Raw genomic sequence first — 13239 nt, forward strand, 5'->3', positions numbered from 1 at the left:
TGGGGCACCAGGAAAGATGAGGCCACGAGGGAGAAAGGAGAACAGTGGCCTGGGAGAACGTAGAGGGTCTCAACGGCTCTTTGCTCCCCAGCAGAAGCCCCAAGCAGGCAGGACGGGGTTGGGCTCCTGACCCAGGAGCACCACCTTTTCTTTGGGGCCCATGAAAATGTTGTAATTTCTTTTAAAATCAGAATACATAAACGAACTTTTAGGTTGAAAAAAATGTTTTAATATGTAATATTAATATGTTTGTCTTTATGCCAACAGTCTTAAAATAATATTTTTACATATATATGTATATGTAAATTCTCCATTTTTTAGATGGAGAATGGAGTCCACGGAGGCAGAGCTGTCTAGTGCCCAGTAAACTTTAACTGGGTCCTGCAAACACTAACAGGCTCCTTCCATGGTGAGTGCTGGTCCTGCTCGTTCGTCTGGGCCACAAGGGAGGAAACCTCCTACCCTTCTCTGTGGCTCCCTCACCGATTTTCCGTTTTTCTACCCTTAGCAAACAGAGCTCAAAAGAAAAAAAAAAAAAAGGAACAAAGAATGCATACGCCTTGGCACCAACTTCACTTTCTCAGCCATCTGTAAGTCCCAGGCCTCCCTTTTGTCTTGCTCTCGGCCCTGAGCGGTTCCAGACTCTTGAAAGCCTGACCTGGGAGGGGAAACTGGAATCAACCAGTTGACCGACCCCCTCTTCCCAACACACCCTCCACCGGTGTCAGGGGAAGGGTGGTGGGGGTCCGGGCTGTGGGAGAGATCGGGAATCAGATGAGGCCTGCGAGAAAGGAGGGGTGCGGGGCCGGGGCTGGAAGGCAAGGCTAGCCGAGAGGGCGGAGGGGCCCGGTGCGCATCTCTTCCCCGCGCGGCGCGAGGTTGGCACTGCCGTCCTCCGGCGGGTCCCGCGGCCGCGCTTGACGGACAGTGCTCCTGCGGGGCTCGCTCCCGGGCCTGGCTCGGGGCCGCCGCCGCCGCCGCCACCGCCGTCGCCGCCCCCCACCCCTCCCCGCGCGCAGGCTGTCTCCAGTCGCGGCCACGGGGTAGCGCTCGGCCCCCCTCTCCGCGTCTCCGCCTCCGCCGCGCTCGTCCCCGGCTCACGCGGCCCCCGCAGCTCCGGCTCGGCGCAGGCAGGAGCGGCTCTCTGGACGCCGAGCCCGGGAAGCGGAGGGCGGCGGGCTCGGCGAGCGGCGGCGGCTGCGGAGGCGGGCGGCGGCGGCGGCGCGGCCCAGGCGCCGGGGCGGGCGCGGCGGCCGCTGCTCCTCGGGCCCGGGCGGCCGGCGAGCGCCGGGCGTCCGAGGAGGCGCCGCGCACCCGGAGCCGGGGCTGCCCGCCGGGCTCTCCGCGCGTCTCGCCGAGAGCTCCGGCCAGGGCGCGGCGGACGGCAGCGCCGCCGGGCTCCATCCACGGCCGGCAGGAGGCTCCGTGCCCGGACGCCGGCGACAGCCCGGGCCGCCGAGCCCAGCAGCCGTCCCCGCCGCCCCGCAGCCGGCGCGGACATGGGCGCGCGGAGGTGCGCGCCGGGCCGCGGGACCCGCAAAGTTTGCTAGCCCGCTGGGCGCGGAGCCGAGGGCGCGCCCGGGTCCGGCGCCGCCTGGAGAGACCGAGCGTCCCCGGATTGGGCGCCACGGCGGTGGAGCCGAGAGGGGCGGCTCGGCCCCGCCAGATGCCGCCTGCAAAGTTAGAGAAGAAAACTTCAGCTCCAGGGAGATTCGGACCGCTATGCTAACCGCGCCCCCCGAAGCCCGCGCCCCTGAAAGAAGACCCGCACCCGCGTCTACCGCCGCGCTCGCTTCCCGCCTGACCCCGGGGGCCCGACGCCTGGAACGGCGGTGATTGCGTCCGCCCGGAGAACCCAACCAGGGGGCGGGGAGGGGGCGGGGGGCGGGCAACGTGGCCACGGGAGGAAGTTTCCTGAAGTTGCCGGTTTATTCCGGAGCCCGGCCCGCGACCCGGCCGGATTGCGGAGGCCGCCCCGCCTGGGAGAAGTCGGAGTTCGGGTGCTAGGGGAGGGAGGAGCCCCGAATCCGAGAGCGGGCTTTTCCTCCTTCTCTTTGCTCTCCCTTCGCCTTCCGGGCGCGCCGCCGGGTCGGACTTGGACAGCTGACGAGAAGGAAGGTTGGGGTCGCTAGCGTTGCCCCTCCCGGGCATATACCGGCCCCGGCCGGAGCCGCGTGGACAGTCTCTCGGGACGAAGCCGCGGGGTCCCAGGACCACCCCCCCCGGATTATAAAACAGTGCGGAGGACACCCCTCCCAAGGCTGGTCACCATGTGGGGGCTGCTGATGTGGACTCTGCTGGCCCTGCACCGGATCCGTGCGACCGGAGCCCAAGGTAAGGAGGTCCACCCCCACGTGGGGTTGGGGAGGGGGCTGAAGGAGGGGACACTCGCTGGCCCCCGGTGGCCTCCGGGACACCGGGTTTAGCCTGGGCAGAGCCCTCTCCAGGGAGTTTTAAGACATCCCCCTTCTTCGAGTTTGGGGGGCTCTCTTTTGGGGGGTGGGGCCGTTTTTCTGAGACTTGTGGTTTCCTGAGGAGGGAAGGCGGGGGGGGGTCCGTGTTGGGAGGCGTCGTCCGGGGTGAGGTGAGGGGCAGCGACCCCCAGCCGCCCTGGGTGCCCTCGGGCCGGCGTGGGAGGGCGCGCCGTTCGCTGCCGGGCTCAGCGCCCGCCGCCCCGAGCTCCTCAAGCCGGGCTCGAGTCCTCGCCCGGTGTCCCCGGAAAGGGCCAGGCCCTGCCGGGCAGGCGCTGGCCGCCCCGGGCCGAGGGAGCGGAGCGGGAAGGCGGCCGGCAGGAGCTCGAGTCGGGCGCGGGGAGCCGGGTTGGTCGCCCCGGGAGGGCAGTTGCCGGGCCTGGCCACGTACGGGAGCCCGTGCCTGGCCGCCTGGCCGCCGCCGGGGCTGGGGGTGCTCGGCGGAGAGGGGCCGCGAGCCCATGTCGCGCGCGCAACTCGGGACCCAGCGCGGGGTGGTGCGCGGGGAGGGTCTGAGGCGTCGCCCCTCCCGCCCCCAGACACACGCAGCACCCTGTCTTCGCCTCCCGCTCCACCGGCCGCTCCTGTCTCTGACCTGTAGCTGCCTGGAGCAGCCTCGCGGTGGAGAAGGGCTGCTTTGGGGGTGGGAGCGTTAGGAGGGATGAGGAGGCGTGATCCGCGCTCCCCCCTCCAGAGGGCGGATGCCCAGACACCCCCGCCCCCAGTCCTCGGGCAGGTCCCAGCGGGGGAGGGCGGCTGCACCGGCGCTTCCTCGCCTTTGGGGTTCGCAGATCCAGACAGTGGTGCCAGTGGTGTCCGAGCGGCGCCTGCTGGGGGCGGAGGGAGACGAATCCTGGACCGGGCTTCAGGACTCGCGGGGCTTGGCCTCCCCTTTCCAGGCTCGAGAGCATGCCTGGACGCACCGGGCCGCCGGAATGCGGCGGCTGCATCTCGAACTGGCCCCACCCCAGCTCTGGGGTCTCCGAGCGGCGGGGAGGGGAGGGTGGAGGGACCCCGCTGCGCCCAGCGTCAGGCAGTCCAGAGAGCCAAGATCAAAGAGATGAGAATAATCGGCTCTCACTCACAGGGTTGAGGGGAGGATTTTACAAGGTGATTTACGTTAAAAGCACTTAGAAATTTTGTAAGGGGCCCTGTAAATGTAAGGTAATAAAAGTTATTATTAGTTTTATGATCATCATAAAATCTTCCAGCAGGCACGGACCTTAGAGGTCGGCTTACTCTAGCAGCCATTTAACAGATAGGAAAACTGAGGTCCAGAGGCATTAAATGACTTGCCCAAGGCTGCCGGGTGATCTGGGGGCAGAGTCAGGGACCAGGTGAGTTCTGGGCCCTTATTTACAACCCTTGGGAGCAGGATCATCCGCAGCTGGAGTATGTTTGCTTGCGGTGGGCCCTTCTTCTAAGGGTCCTAAGAGGACCTTGAGGCAGACAGAATAGGAACGGGGCGTAGCCTGCCCTGGGGCACTTCACAGATTTGCTCTGAGATGCCCGTGGGGCTCTGGGGGTGTCAGCCCCTGTCTGGAGGCATCTGACTTAATTTCTGTATGGACTCTGGCAGTGGCATGATTTCCCCGGGGCAGGTGGCTTACTCATTCTTGCCCATGCAGGCCCAGGCCCATAAGGAGTCCCCAGAGCACCAGAAGTTCCTTCCTTCTGGGTCATCAAGCCTCTTCCATGTCTGAGCCAACACCGTCCCATCCGCCTGAGGCCAAGACATAACAGCCCAGCTGAACTTAGGTTCGGCTCCCTCCTTTCTCTGTCCTCGTGCTGGAGGGGCTCACCCTGTCATCATCGCTGAAGGTCTCTGATTGATTCCCTCCCTCTCTGGTTCTCTTGTTTGCTGCCTTTCTGAATGAGGCTGCCCAGGTCCCCTGCTGCTCCGTTTGTGTTCTCTGGCTCCGAGAGAGTGTTTTCCAGCGGCCATGGGTATTCTCCATTTGTCTCCTGGCGGCAAACCGTGCAGGGGATTGTGGGAACTTGGTCTTGCCCGGACTTGAGGGCAGTGCTGTGTTGTATGTAGGGGGCTGGGTGGGGGTCAGGGACAGGCCGCAGAGGGCTCGGGGGTCCTTTCCTGTCTGCTTTGGGGTTAGAGGGTGAAGTGTTTCCTTAGCTTCTGAGTTTGAGTCCATGCCCTTCAGCCTCTGGGGTAGTTGAAGCCACTGGCACTGTTTGTCCCTTCTGAGCCCATGAGCCCCGTTCTCCAGTCATGACACAGAGTGAGGGACCAGGTGGCGTTCCTCCGTGGGACAGACCTCACCTTGGCCACCGCTGGATTTTGTCTAGACTTTGGCTGGTGTTTTCAGCTGCTGGACCCGGGCAACATCATCTGTTTATACTGAAAGCCACTGTTTGACCATTTTGCCTGAAATTCACATGCATTTCCTAAAGTAAGTGCAGTGATGTTGTAGAAAAGGCAATTCCAGGTATTTGGGAGAACCCTCAGCAAGTGCCTGGCACTTAGAAAGTGCTTAATAAAGGGTAATCGTTTTTATGATGACGATGATGATTGTTTTTACACCGTAAGCCGGAGGACCATGAGGAATAGCCCTGGCCACCCACCAAAAAGGCCTTGCATGCCTTTTCCTCATCCAAGATGCTTCTTTTACTTCCTACTTCCGAGGCTGCATCGCTCTGTCTGCCGTGGCCCTCCCGATGTGCTGGGCTCCACTCCCAGGTACTCTGCCTGGAAACGTCTGGGTGAGCCTGGATGTCTGCATTTTAGCCAGCTTCTCAAAAGATTTTTCAGGTGCCATGAAAATTAATTGCTGGTGGACATCCCGAGGAGGCCCAGGGGCTGGAAGGAGGGCAGTAGCAGCCCAGCCAGCTGGTCCAGAAGGTTCTTTGGAGAGAACGGTGCCTGGGGGGAGGGACAGAAGGGAGTGTTGTGAGCAGAGTGGGGCAGGCAGTGTGGAGAAGCCCAGCTTTGGAGGCTCCTGAAGGCTCCAAAGGGAGAAAGTTTAGTGCTGGGAGCTAATCACAATAAAAGCCAAACAGCACGCGAGGGAACGGGATGAAAGTTTAATTACATGGTGTGGCTAAGCTGTAATTATTAATTACTGACAGCAAAAAATAACTTATTGATCAGGGCCTCTTGCTAATTACCACAAGGCCGAGTGTCGTTCTTGCCTGGGGCTCAGCTGGTATGTGTCAAAGCCCTACACATGAGGGGCCAGGGGGCATCCCTCCTCCCTTCCGTAGCTCTCTACCCTGCACCCCTCTCTCCCTCACCCTGTGTGCCCCTTAGCTTCAGCTGGGGAGTCTGGAACATTCTGGCTCTGGCCAGATGGGTGACACAGTTTGGTGTTTCTCCTGGCTGCGGGATATGGCCCCTGCATGGGAAGAGAAAATTCGGGACCCCTACCCAGAGGCCAAATCGTGCTGGCAGCCTGACACCTGCCTCAGAAATCCTCCCTCTCATGCATTTGTTCGGCAAATAGTTATCGACCGCTCTCTCCCTTATGTCCTCTACTGGAAGGCCAGAGTAGGGGCCAGCAACCTTGTTCCATCAGGGAAGGGCGGCTGGGAAAAAGGCCAAATCCTTTACAGCAGTTCTCTGTTTAAACAGTGCCTGAATGGCCGACTTTAAAATGATGTGTTAAACTGCATATTGGTATGCATTTGACTTTGTACCACAGGACGCAGTCGGGCTGTAAGTTAAACAGTAAGGGAATGAACTTGTTCTCTGTCCTGAGGACTAGAATGATTCAGTGCATCAGACTTGAAAGAAAGACAAAAAGTCATCTAGTGTTGTCCTCTGCGCATAAACCTGGAACAAGTGGTCGTCCGGTGTCTGCTTGTATACCCCTGGTGATGGAGGACTCACTACTTACAAAACAAGCTGGTTGTTAGTCTCTCTGTGGCTGATTTTCCTGGGATTTGGCTGTGGTTGAAGAAGTCCTCTGATTGGCTGGAACACCTCCTCCCCAATCCTTCGGACTTCCTGCCCCTCGGGGAGTCAGGAGCCTGAGCTGGGATTGATGTTGGGTGTTACAGTGCTGCCTGCGGGATTTCCACCCCGGCTCCCCTCGGAGCACACTGCCACAGAGGGCCCTCGAGCTGCCTAAAACGGTGGGAATTAGTCATCATAATTCGGGGCCTTGGGATGCCAATAGCAACAAATGGGCCAGGAGTGACTGCCGGCAGCAGCCCCACTGCCTGTAATGGAAAAGAAAACAAGCCGGTTGCTGAGGCCTCCCGGTTGCTCCTTGTGGCCGCCCCCTCTGCTGTCCACATGCTGGGCAGAAGGCAGGGCCACTGAGCAGTGTCAGTGTCCAGCAAGGGGTCATCTGGGGCTGCTCAGGGTCCTGGTGGGGGCTGCGGAGGGCGCTGCACAGCTGGTCTCATCGGACTCCCCACCCAGGTGTCTGCTCCAGAAAGCCCCTCTCTCAGCCCTGGGAGCCCTGTGGGGGCCCCTCTCCCACGGGTGTTGGCAGGGACCTGGTGGGGGGCTCTGGGCCTCTGCCTCCACCACTGAGTGACCCTGAGCTGAGACTCTTCTCATCTGTGGAATGTGGAATCGGCTAAAAATCCCTATGTCTACTGTGTAGGGTTTTTTTTTTTTTTTTTTGGACATTAAAGGAGATGATCTTAATCACTTCAAACTTCTCTCAATGACTGTTAAGTGCTTCTAATGCGTTGGCTGCGAGGCTGGGAGGATATCTTAACCCACACCTCCTGCCTCCCCCCTCCTCTCCAACGTCTCCACCCACCCTGTCCACTGCACAGGCCACCTCCCTGTTCCCAGAGCTGCCCTGTCGCTCTCTGGCTTCCCACCTGGCACCTGAAGGCCCTGCCATCCCTGTGGCCACACCCAGTCCTCCCAGCTGTCTGCAAGGCCCACTCCTTGTTTCCTTCAGCACTTTCCCCTGATGTCCCTAATCTGACCCTAAACCCATGAAAACATGGCATCTCCAAGCATGAACCCCCCCCCCCCACTTTGCCTTTTCCATGGCACTCAGCTTCACCTGACATATAGTGACTTACTTGTTTACCGTTGGTCTCTCTCACGGGGGCAGGGGCTTGATTTTATTCACTGCTGTATCCCCAGTCGCTAGGGCAGAGCCTAGCATAGAGAAGGAGCTCGAGGAATGGGAAAGGGCAATGAAGAATTAGTGAATGAACACATAGCCAAGGAATAAAGCTGTTTGTCTTCTGGCCTCTCCCTACTCCTCCAGCTTCCTCTTTGACCAGTTACCCTCTCTGATGGGCTCCTCCATACATCCCATCAGCCCCCTGTTGTGGAGCCCTCCTTGTGCGAGCTAAGCACCCCAAGGGTGGGAGCCCTGTCCTGCAGAGATGCCAGCCCAGGCTTACTTAGAATGGGGTCTTGTTCTCGAGCCCAGAGCCCACCTGCTGAGACTCCCCTTCACTCCCCTGTCTCTGGCCCTACAGGTGAAGTGGCTTCTGGAAGTCTGGCCTCTGGCTAGGGTGACCCTTCGGTCCTTATTCAGTCACTGCTGCCTGCCCTGAACCTTTATGAAATTGGGAAGACAGGTAGGGGGTTTGGGGAGTAAGGCCCATTGTGCACGGAGGCCTCACTCGATATACATAGGAGAGGGAGGAAGACTTCCACCAACAATTAAATGCTGTGGCCTCCATCACTTCCCCTTGCAGCCCATTGGTCAGAGCTGATCACGTGGTCCTGCCCAGTGGCAGGGGGGCTGGGAGGCCCAGGCTTCCGTGTGCTGGAAAAAGAGACTGGCATGTCGAGGCTCACTGGTGATGTCCAGCATTCCTTCATAACCGCAGAGAGGACTCTGCGGTCTCTAGAAGTGCATTTCATACAGAGAATTACTTTACACCAGACGGGGCCATCCCTAAAGCATTCCCGAGTTAGCCCGGCTCTGGGCGGTTACTTTCTCTGCTTTCTGGGGGTTTTCCTTAAGCTGTTGAGTAGCGTCTAGTGTCTCGGTGGGTGCCTTGGCATTGGGGTGACCCGGGTTCAAGCTCTGTCACTTTCAAACTCTACCATGTCCCTGGGCCACTTTGGGGTTACATTCCCAGCGCCCGATTCCTGGCGGGGAGGGCAGGGGACGAGCAGGCAGAGTGCTCACGTGGAGCCTGGCCTATCACAGGCACTCAGCAAGCTGATGTGACTAGCTGTGCCTCTGTGGTGGCCCCTCCAGATGGTCTCAAGAGAGGATCTCCGGTTGCACGGAGTTTTCAGATCCTTCCCCACCCCCTGACCCAGGTATCTTTATAATCCACCCACATCTTCCTTTTCCACTTTGTTTCTTCCCCGGTTTGAATGATCTGGTCTTTTCTCCCCATCCTAGGGTCACCAGAGAGGAGGCACACTCACATTTGGTGTGCAATTCTGTGTGTCAGACAGTGTTAGGTACAGTGTAACCATTCCCTGCCTCCGCCCTCCCTCGACCCCAACATGCAGGTAAACTGAGGCTCACAGGGACTGCCTGCCCAAGGCCTTAGAACTAGGAAGTCAGGATTTGAACCTCGGGCTCTGTGACCCCAATGCCTGTCACCTTTCCACTCACTCTGGCTGCGCTGGCCTCCATGGCATCCTTCACTGGTACCTTCCCTGGGAGGAACGACCATTTGCTGGTGAGATGCCCATCCCGTTGGGCTGTCGGAAGACCAGGGCTGGCCCGGGGACGTGGTAGAGCTTGAAAATAGCCCTCAGAAGTCTTCCTCCTCTTCCTCCTCCTGATCCCCCTGGCTCTTGCCTCCACCCTGACCGTGTCCTCACTGGACCTCAAGTTGGCAGAATATGAGAGGTTAGGATGGGAACCCGGTCCTCTTCTGTGCTTCTCCTCCTTTCCCTGCCATCCCCCGCCCTTCCCCGGGGAACCTAGAGATGTTTGACGAGTCTCCTTAAGGTCACTTGGGCATTCATGACTAGATGCCAGTGACCAGGCCACACAAGAGTCTTTTAAACTGAATGGGGCGGGGAAGAGGCGAGTAAAGTTTGATGCCATGCAGGAAGCTGTTAGTGACCCAGAGGAGTAATGAAATTTTGATGATAGGATAATCCTAAGGGGAGGAAATAGTATTTGCCATCATGTGGCCCACTGAGGGAGTTCAGCTTTTGGGGCAGGCACGAGTGAGTCTCAAGGGCCTGCTGCAGCCAGGACCCTAGAACCCCCCACTCCCAACCCTGCTACCAGGACACCTGGTCCCGTAAAGGTGCTGGCAGGCGAGGCACTTGTGTGGCCCAGAACCTGAGGAATGGCCAGAAATGTGGCTGGACTCCTGGACGCGTGGGTTGTCAACCGCAACATGGGCGTCCATCACGAGTCTGCGACAGGCGCTCGGCTGCCAGCTTTGGGCCATGAGAGCCAGTCCAGAATGTGCCGTCAGAGGGCCCCCGCGGGACAGCAGCCCTGAGAGCCCGAAACGTGGATGACTCCCTGGGTGCAAATCCTACGTGTCCTTGACTGTCCGGGTGACCTTGGGTGAGTTACTTACATCGCCTGTCTGTGCCTTGTTTTCTTCATCTGCAAAGTGGGGAGAACGGGAGTCCTTACGTCATGGCGTCGTGGCAGGGTTTAATAAGATCTGCTAATCGCTTGGTATTCAGTGTATTCAATGCTTGTCATTGTCGTCATTACCGTCATGGCGTTGGGGACGCAGGGTCAGCTTTGGGCCTGCGATTTGGCACGTGCTGTGCCCCCGAGTGCCTCTGCCGTCTTTAGCTCTCACAGACCTGCTGGTGGTGTCAAAACGTCTGCTCTCAGGGGTTTATTTATTCGGTTAAGACGTCTTTGGCTCCAACTGAAAATGCAAGCACACCACGGAGAATCCACATATTAAGCTGTTCTTAGCTGGTCAGGCCTTAAGGTGAATGTTTTGATTGGATCCTTTCATAAAACCTCAAATTTCTGGGTGTAGCTTTCACAGACAACTCGTTAGGCGCCTCATCCCAATCTTGGAAGGGGTTTGGTCAGAAAGCATTCACATTATTAATGTTGTTTGCACTGAAGTTCGGAAATACTCACTTGCCAATGTCACTTGATGTGTAAGAAAGTGGCAATGAATGTGGGTCAGCTGCCTTCCAGGCTGCTGCCTATGGTCTGGTCAGGAACGGCTCACCATACTGCTTGGTTGGACCACAAACTGGGTCCCAACTTGGGGGGACAAACGGGGTAGGGCTCAGGGCGCAGCCTGCAGCGGCCTCTCCTCTGTAAGGGAGGTCAGACCCCTCCCTGGATACCCCGTCTGCTCTTCCACGGGGTCTTAGTGATAGGGTCTAAATGCTGAGTCCTGTCACGTTAGCCCCTACGGATAGACCTTCGCCCCCGTAGCTTTGCCACTGTTGTGGGATCTGCGCCAAGCCCCCCACAGTCTGGCCCTACACACAGCCCCAATCTCCCCTCCCCAGACCCCCCCCACAGCCCTCCATGTGCTCAGCTATCCTCAGCACCCCGAACCCCTCAGCACCCCGAACCCCTCAGCACCCTCCCCCTCTCTCCCCCGCTCCGCACCCCTGTTCTCCCCCAAGATCTGACGGCTAGAACACATCCTCCCAAATGCCTCTCGGCTCTCAGGATGCCGACGGTCTAGATGTCTCGTTTGGCACTTTGGCCTTGTTGGTTCTGAATTCTCTTTTCATGTGTGTGTGACTGATTTCTTTAATTATAAACTCCTTGAATTTAGATAATAACCTTCATCAGCAAGGTTAGAGGCATTAGACATAAATTATTGTTCCCAATTAATGAACTTAACCCTTTGAAGAAGGGCACCGGGGGTAATTGTAACGTCAGGGGCAAGGTAACAGGCGTGATGCTGTGCGGGTCTCGGAAGCTGAGACCAATCCTCACTGGGTCCCTTTGGGCTTCCATGTCCTCACTGGGAAACTCGGTGCCATAAACGCACGGTTTCCCAGCTGTAGAGTGATGGACATCGATGGTGGAGGAAGATGGACATGGGCCCTGGGGGAGCTGGCCGCGGGCCTGACGCTGCCCACTAGCCGTGTGACCTTTTCCTCCTTTATATGTTCCATTTTAAATATATGAAAATTTGCATTCCATTCCATAGTCTGTCTGAATTCTGTTTTAACACACAAAGGGTATTTTAAAGGCAGTTGGTGCTGCTGGGAAGGTGGTGTATCTGCCCCACGGCTTCCTGGACCTCCTGGGATCTATGTCAAAACTTGGTTTTGAAAAACTTGAATGAGATGTTCTCTTGGGTCACATCATCTGTACGATTCCAAGATGCTTTACATATTTCAACCATTTGTGTTTAAACTTTTCTATATTGTTTCATAGACATATGTACTTCCTAAAGCAATTGTGCCCCAAACATCATTGAACCTGGGCCACCATAACCACCCGCCGTGAGTGGTCTGTGGCCATGCCTTCAAGGGTATCGGTGGAGTGTAAGGCTGTCAGCCCCTCCGTCGGTGACCCTGTTGCTTGGGTGGTTGGAGTTTTCAGGGGCCCGTCTCCCGGCCTCTCCCTGGACTGTCCCCCCTCTGCCCCCCTTTTCATCACCAGCCACCGAGCCCATCAGCAGCACTGTGGGGCAGGGCACTGACTAAATGTTCCCCCTCCGTTTTGGTCACTCCCTTGAGATCTCTCTAGAGGCTCTTGGGCTTCTGGAAGCTGAAAGCATCCGTGCACTCCCAGGCTCCATTGGGCGGCCCGCCATCCCCATCGCCGCTCATGTGTCCCGCTGCCCTGGCTCAGGCACTCAGACACCTAGAACGGGGGCAGCGTTGCTGCTCTGAGACCGTGCCCAGCACTCAGTCCTTCTTGCTCAGTCAACCTCGAAGTCTCCTGCCCATGGGCAGCCTGCTTTTGGCTTCACACAGCTCTGGCTGGCTCTGCCCAGTGGCCCTTGACCTTCCCACTTGGAGCCCCTTCTCCCTGGCCTGGCAGAGTGAATGGAGGCGGGGGGCGGGTTGGGGACAGGCTGTTGTGAGGCCTGGAGCTGCCAAGGAGGGTCGGGGGGAGTTCCTCATTAGCTCTGCCCCAAGCTCATTACGGGGCTGTGCCTCACTGGGTGAAAAATGGTTGTCATCAGGGCAGTAATAAATACGCTGCTGTCAGTGTTGATATGATTGCACTAATGAACAGAAATCAGCCAGGCCGAAGCGAGGGGAGATGCTTCTGGCTGTGGCTCTGGGTGGCTGGAGAGCTCTGTCCACTGCTTGCTGTCCCTGGCCCCAGGAAGACAGAAGCCTGGGCATGAGTGGGAAGAAGACAGGTGTTGGCATTTAACCCCTTTCTCCGAAGGCTTTGGTGGATGAAGAACCTAGAAGGTGCTGGAAAGCTTCAGGCAAAAGGACCATTGTTAGGCCCCAGGGAGTGAGGTGGGTGTGATAGGGGCCCCAGCCTCAGCCTGGGCCCGGGGCAGAGGCAAGCAGGGCCAGTTGGGTGGACCTCTGTGCTTTTGATGGCTCAGCCTTCCGTGGAGCCCGGGTCGAGAGCACCCTCAGGAAGGCGTGGGGAGAAACACAGGGCCCATTGTCAGCGCGCCTCGTCTGCCACCTCGCCTGGAATGTTAGGCCTTATTGTCTGTCCAGGAACTTGGAATGTCCAGCCTCAGGGTGCAGGGAGCAGGCCCCCAACTCCAGCTACACTAGCACGTCTGCTGGGGAAGAGCTCAGGGAGCCTCAGCTCCCCTGAACCCAGGCTCAGTGTCAGAGCTGAAGCAAAGATGTGCCTCCGAGATGTGGACACACAGATGGGGGAAAGCGGTGGCCCCGTTTAAGGCCGGGCCTTGGGGCACCTGAGGATTGAGGGAAGGCCAGATGCTTGAGGGGTGCCCTTGCAGCTGGGACCCCAAG

General features: G+C 58.4%; 1 protein-coding gene across 3 annotated transcripts in view; it reads left to right on the forward strand.

Annotated features, from left to right (window-relative positions):
• The first annotated feature begins 1302 nt into the window (after positions 1-1302).
• SDK2 (sidekick cell adhesion molecule 2) overlaps positions 1303-13239 on the forward strand; it is a 258779-nt gene continuing 246842 nt past the window's right edge. Inside the window, exon 1 of one of the 3 annotated variants that reach the window (XM_087854153.1) lies at positions 1303-2334. In XM_087854153.1, the coding sequence (XP_087710279.1) occupies positions 2271-2334 (64 nt within the window). In that variant the 5' untranslated portion in view covers positions 1303-2270. The remainder of the gene's footprint in view (positions 2335-13239) is intronic. The other 2 variants (XM_087854152.1, XM_045814625.2) reach the window with 2 other exon arrangements.

This window comes from Ursus americanus, chromosome 23 (assembly GCF_024610735.1).
Source record: "Ursus americanus isolate L20-20 chromosome 23, mUrsAme1.1.p, whole genome shotgun sequence".
Lineage (NCBI taxonomy): Eukaryota > Metazoa > Chordata > Mammalia > Carnivora > Ursidae > Ursus > Ursus americanus.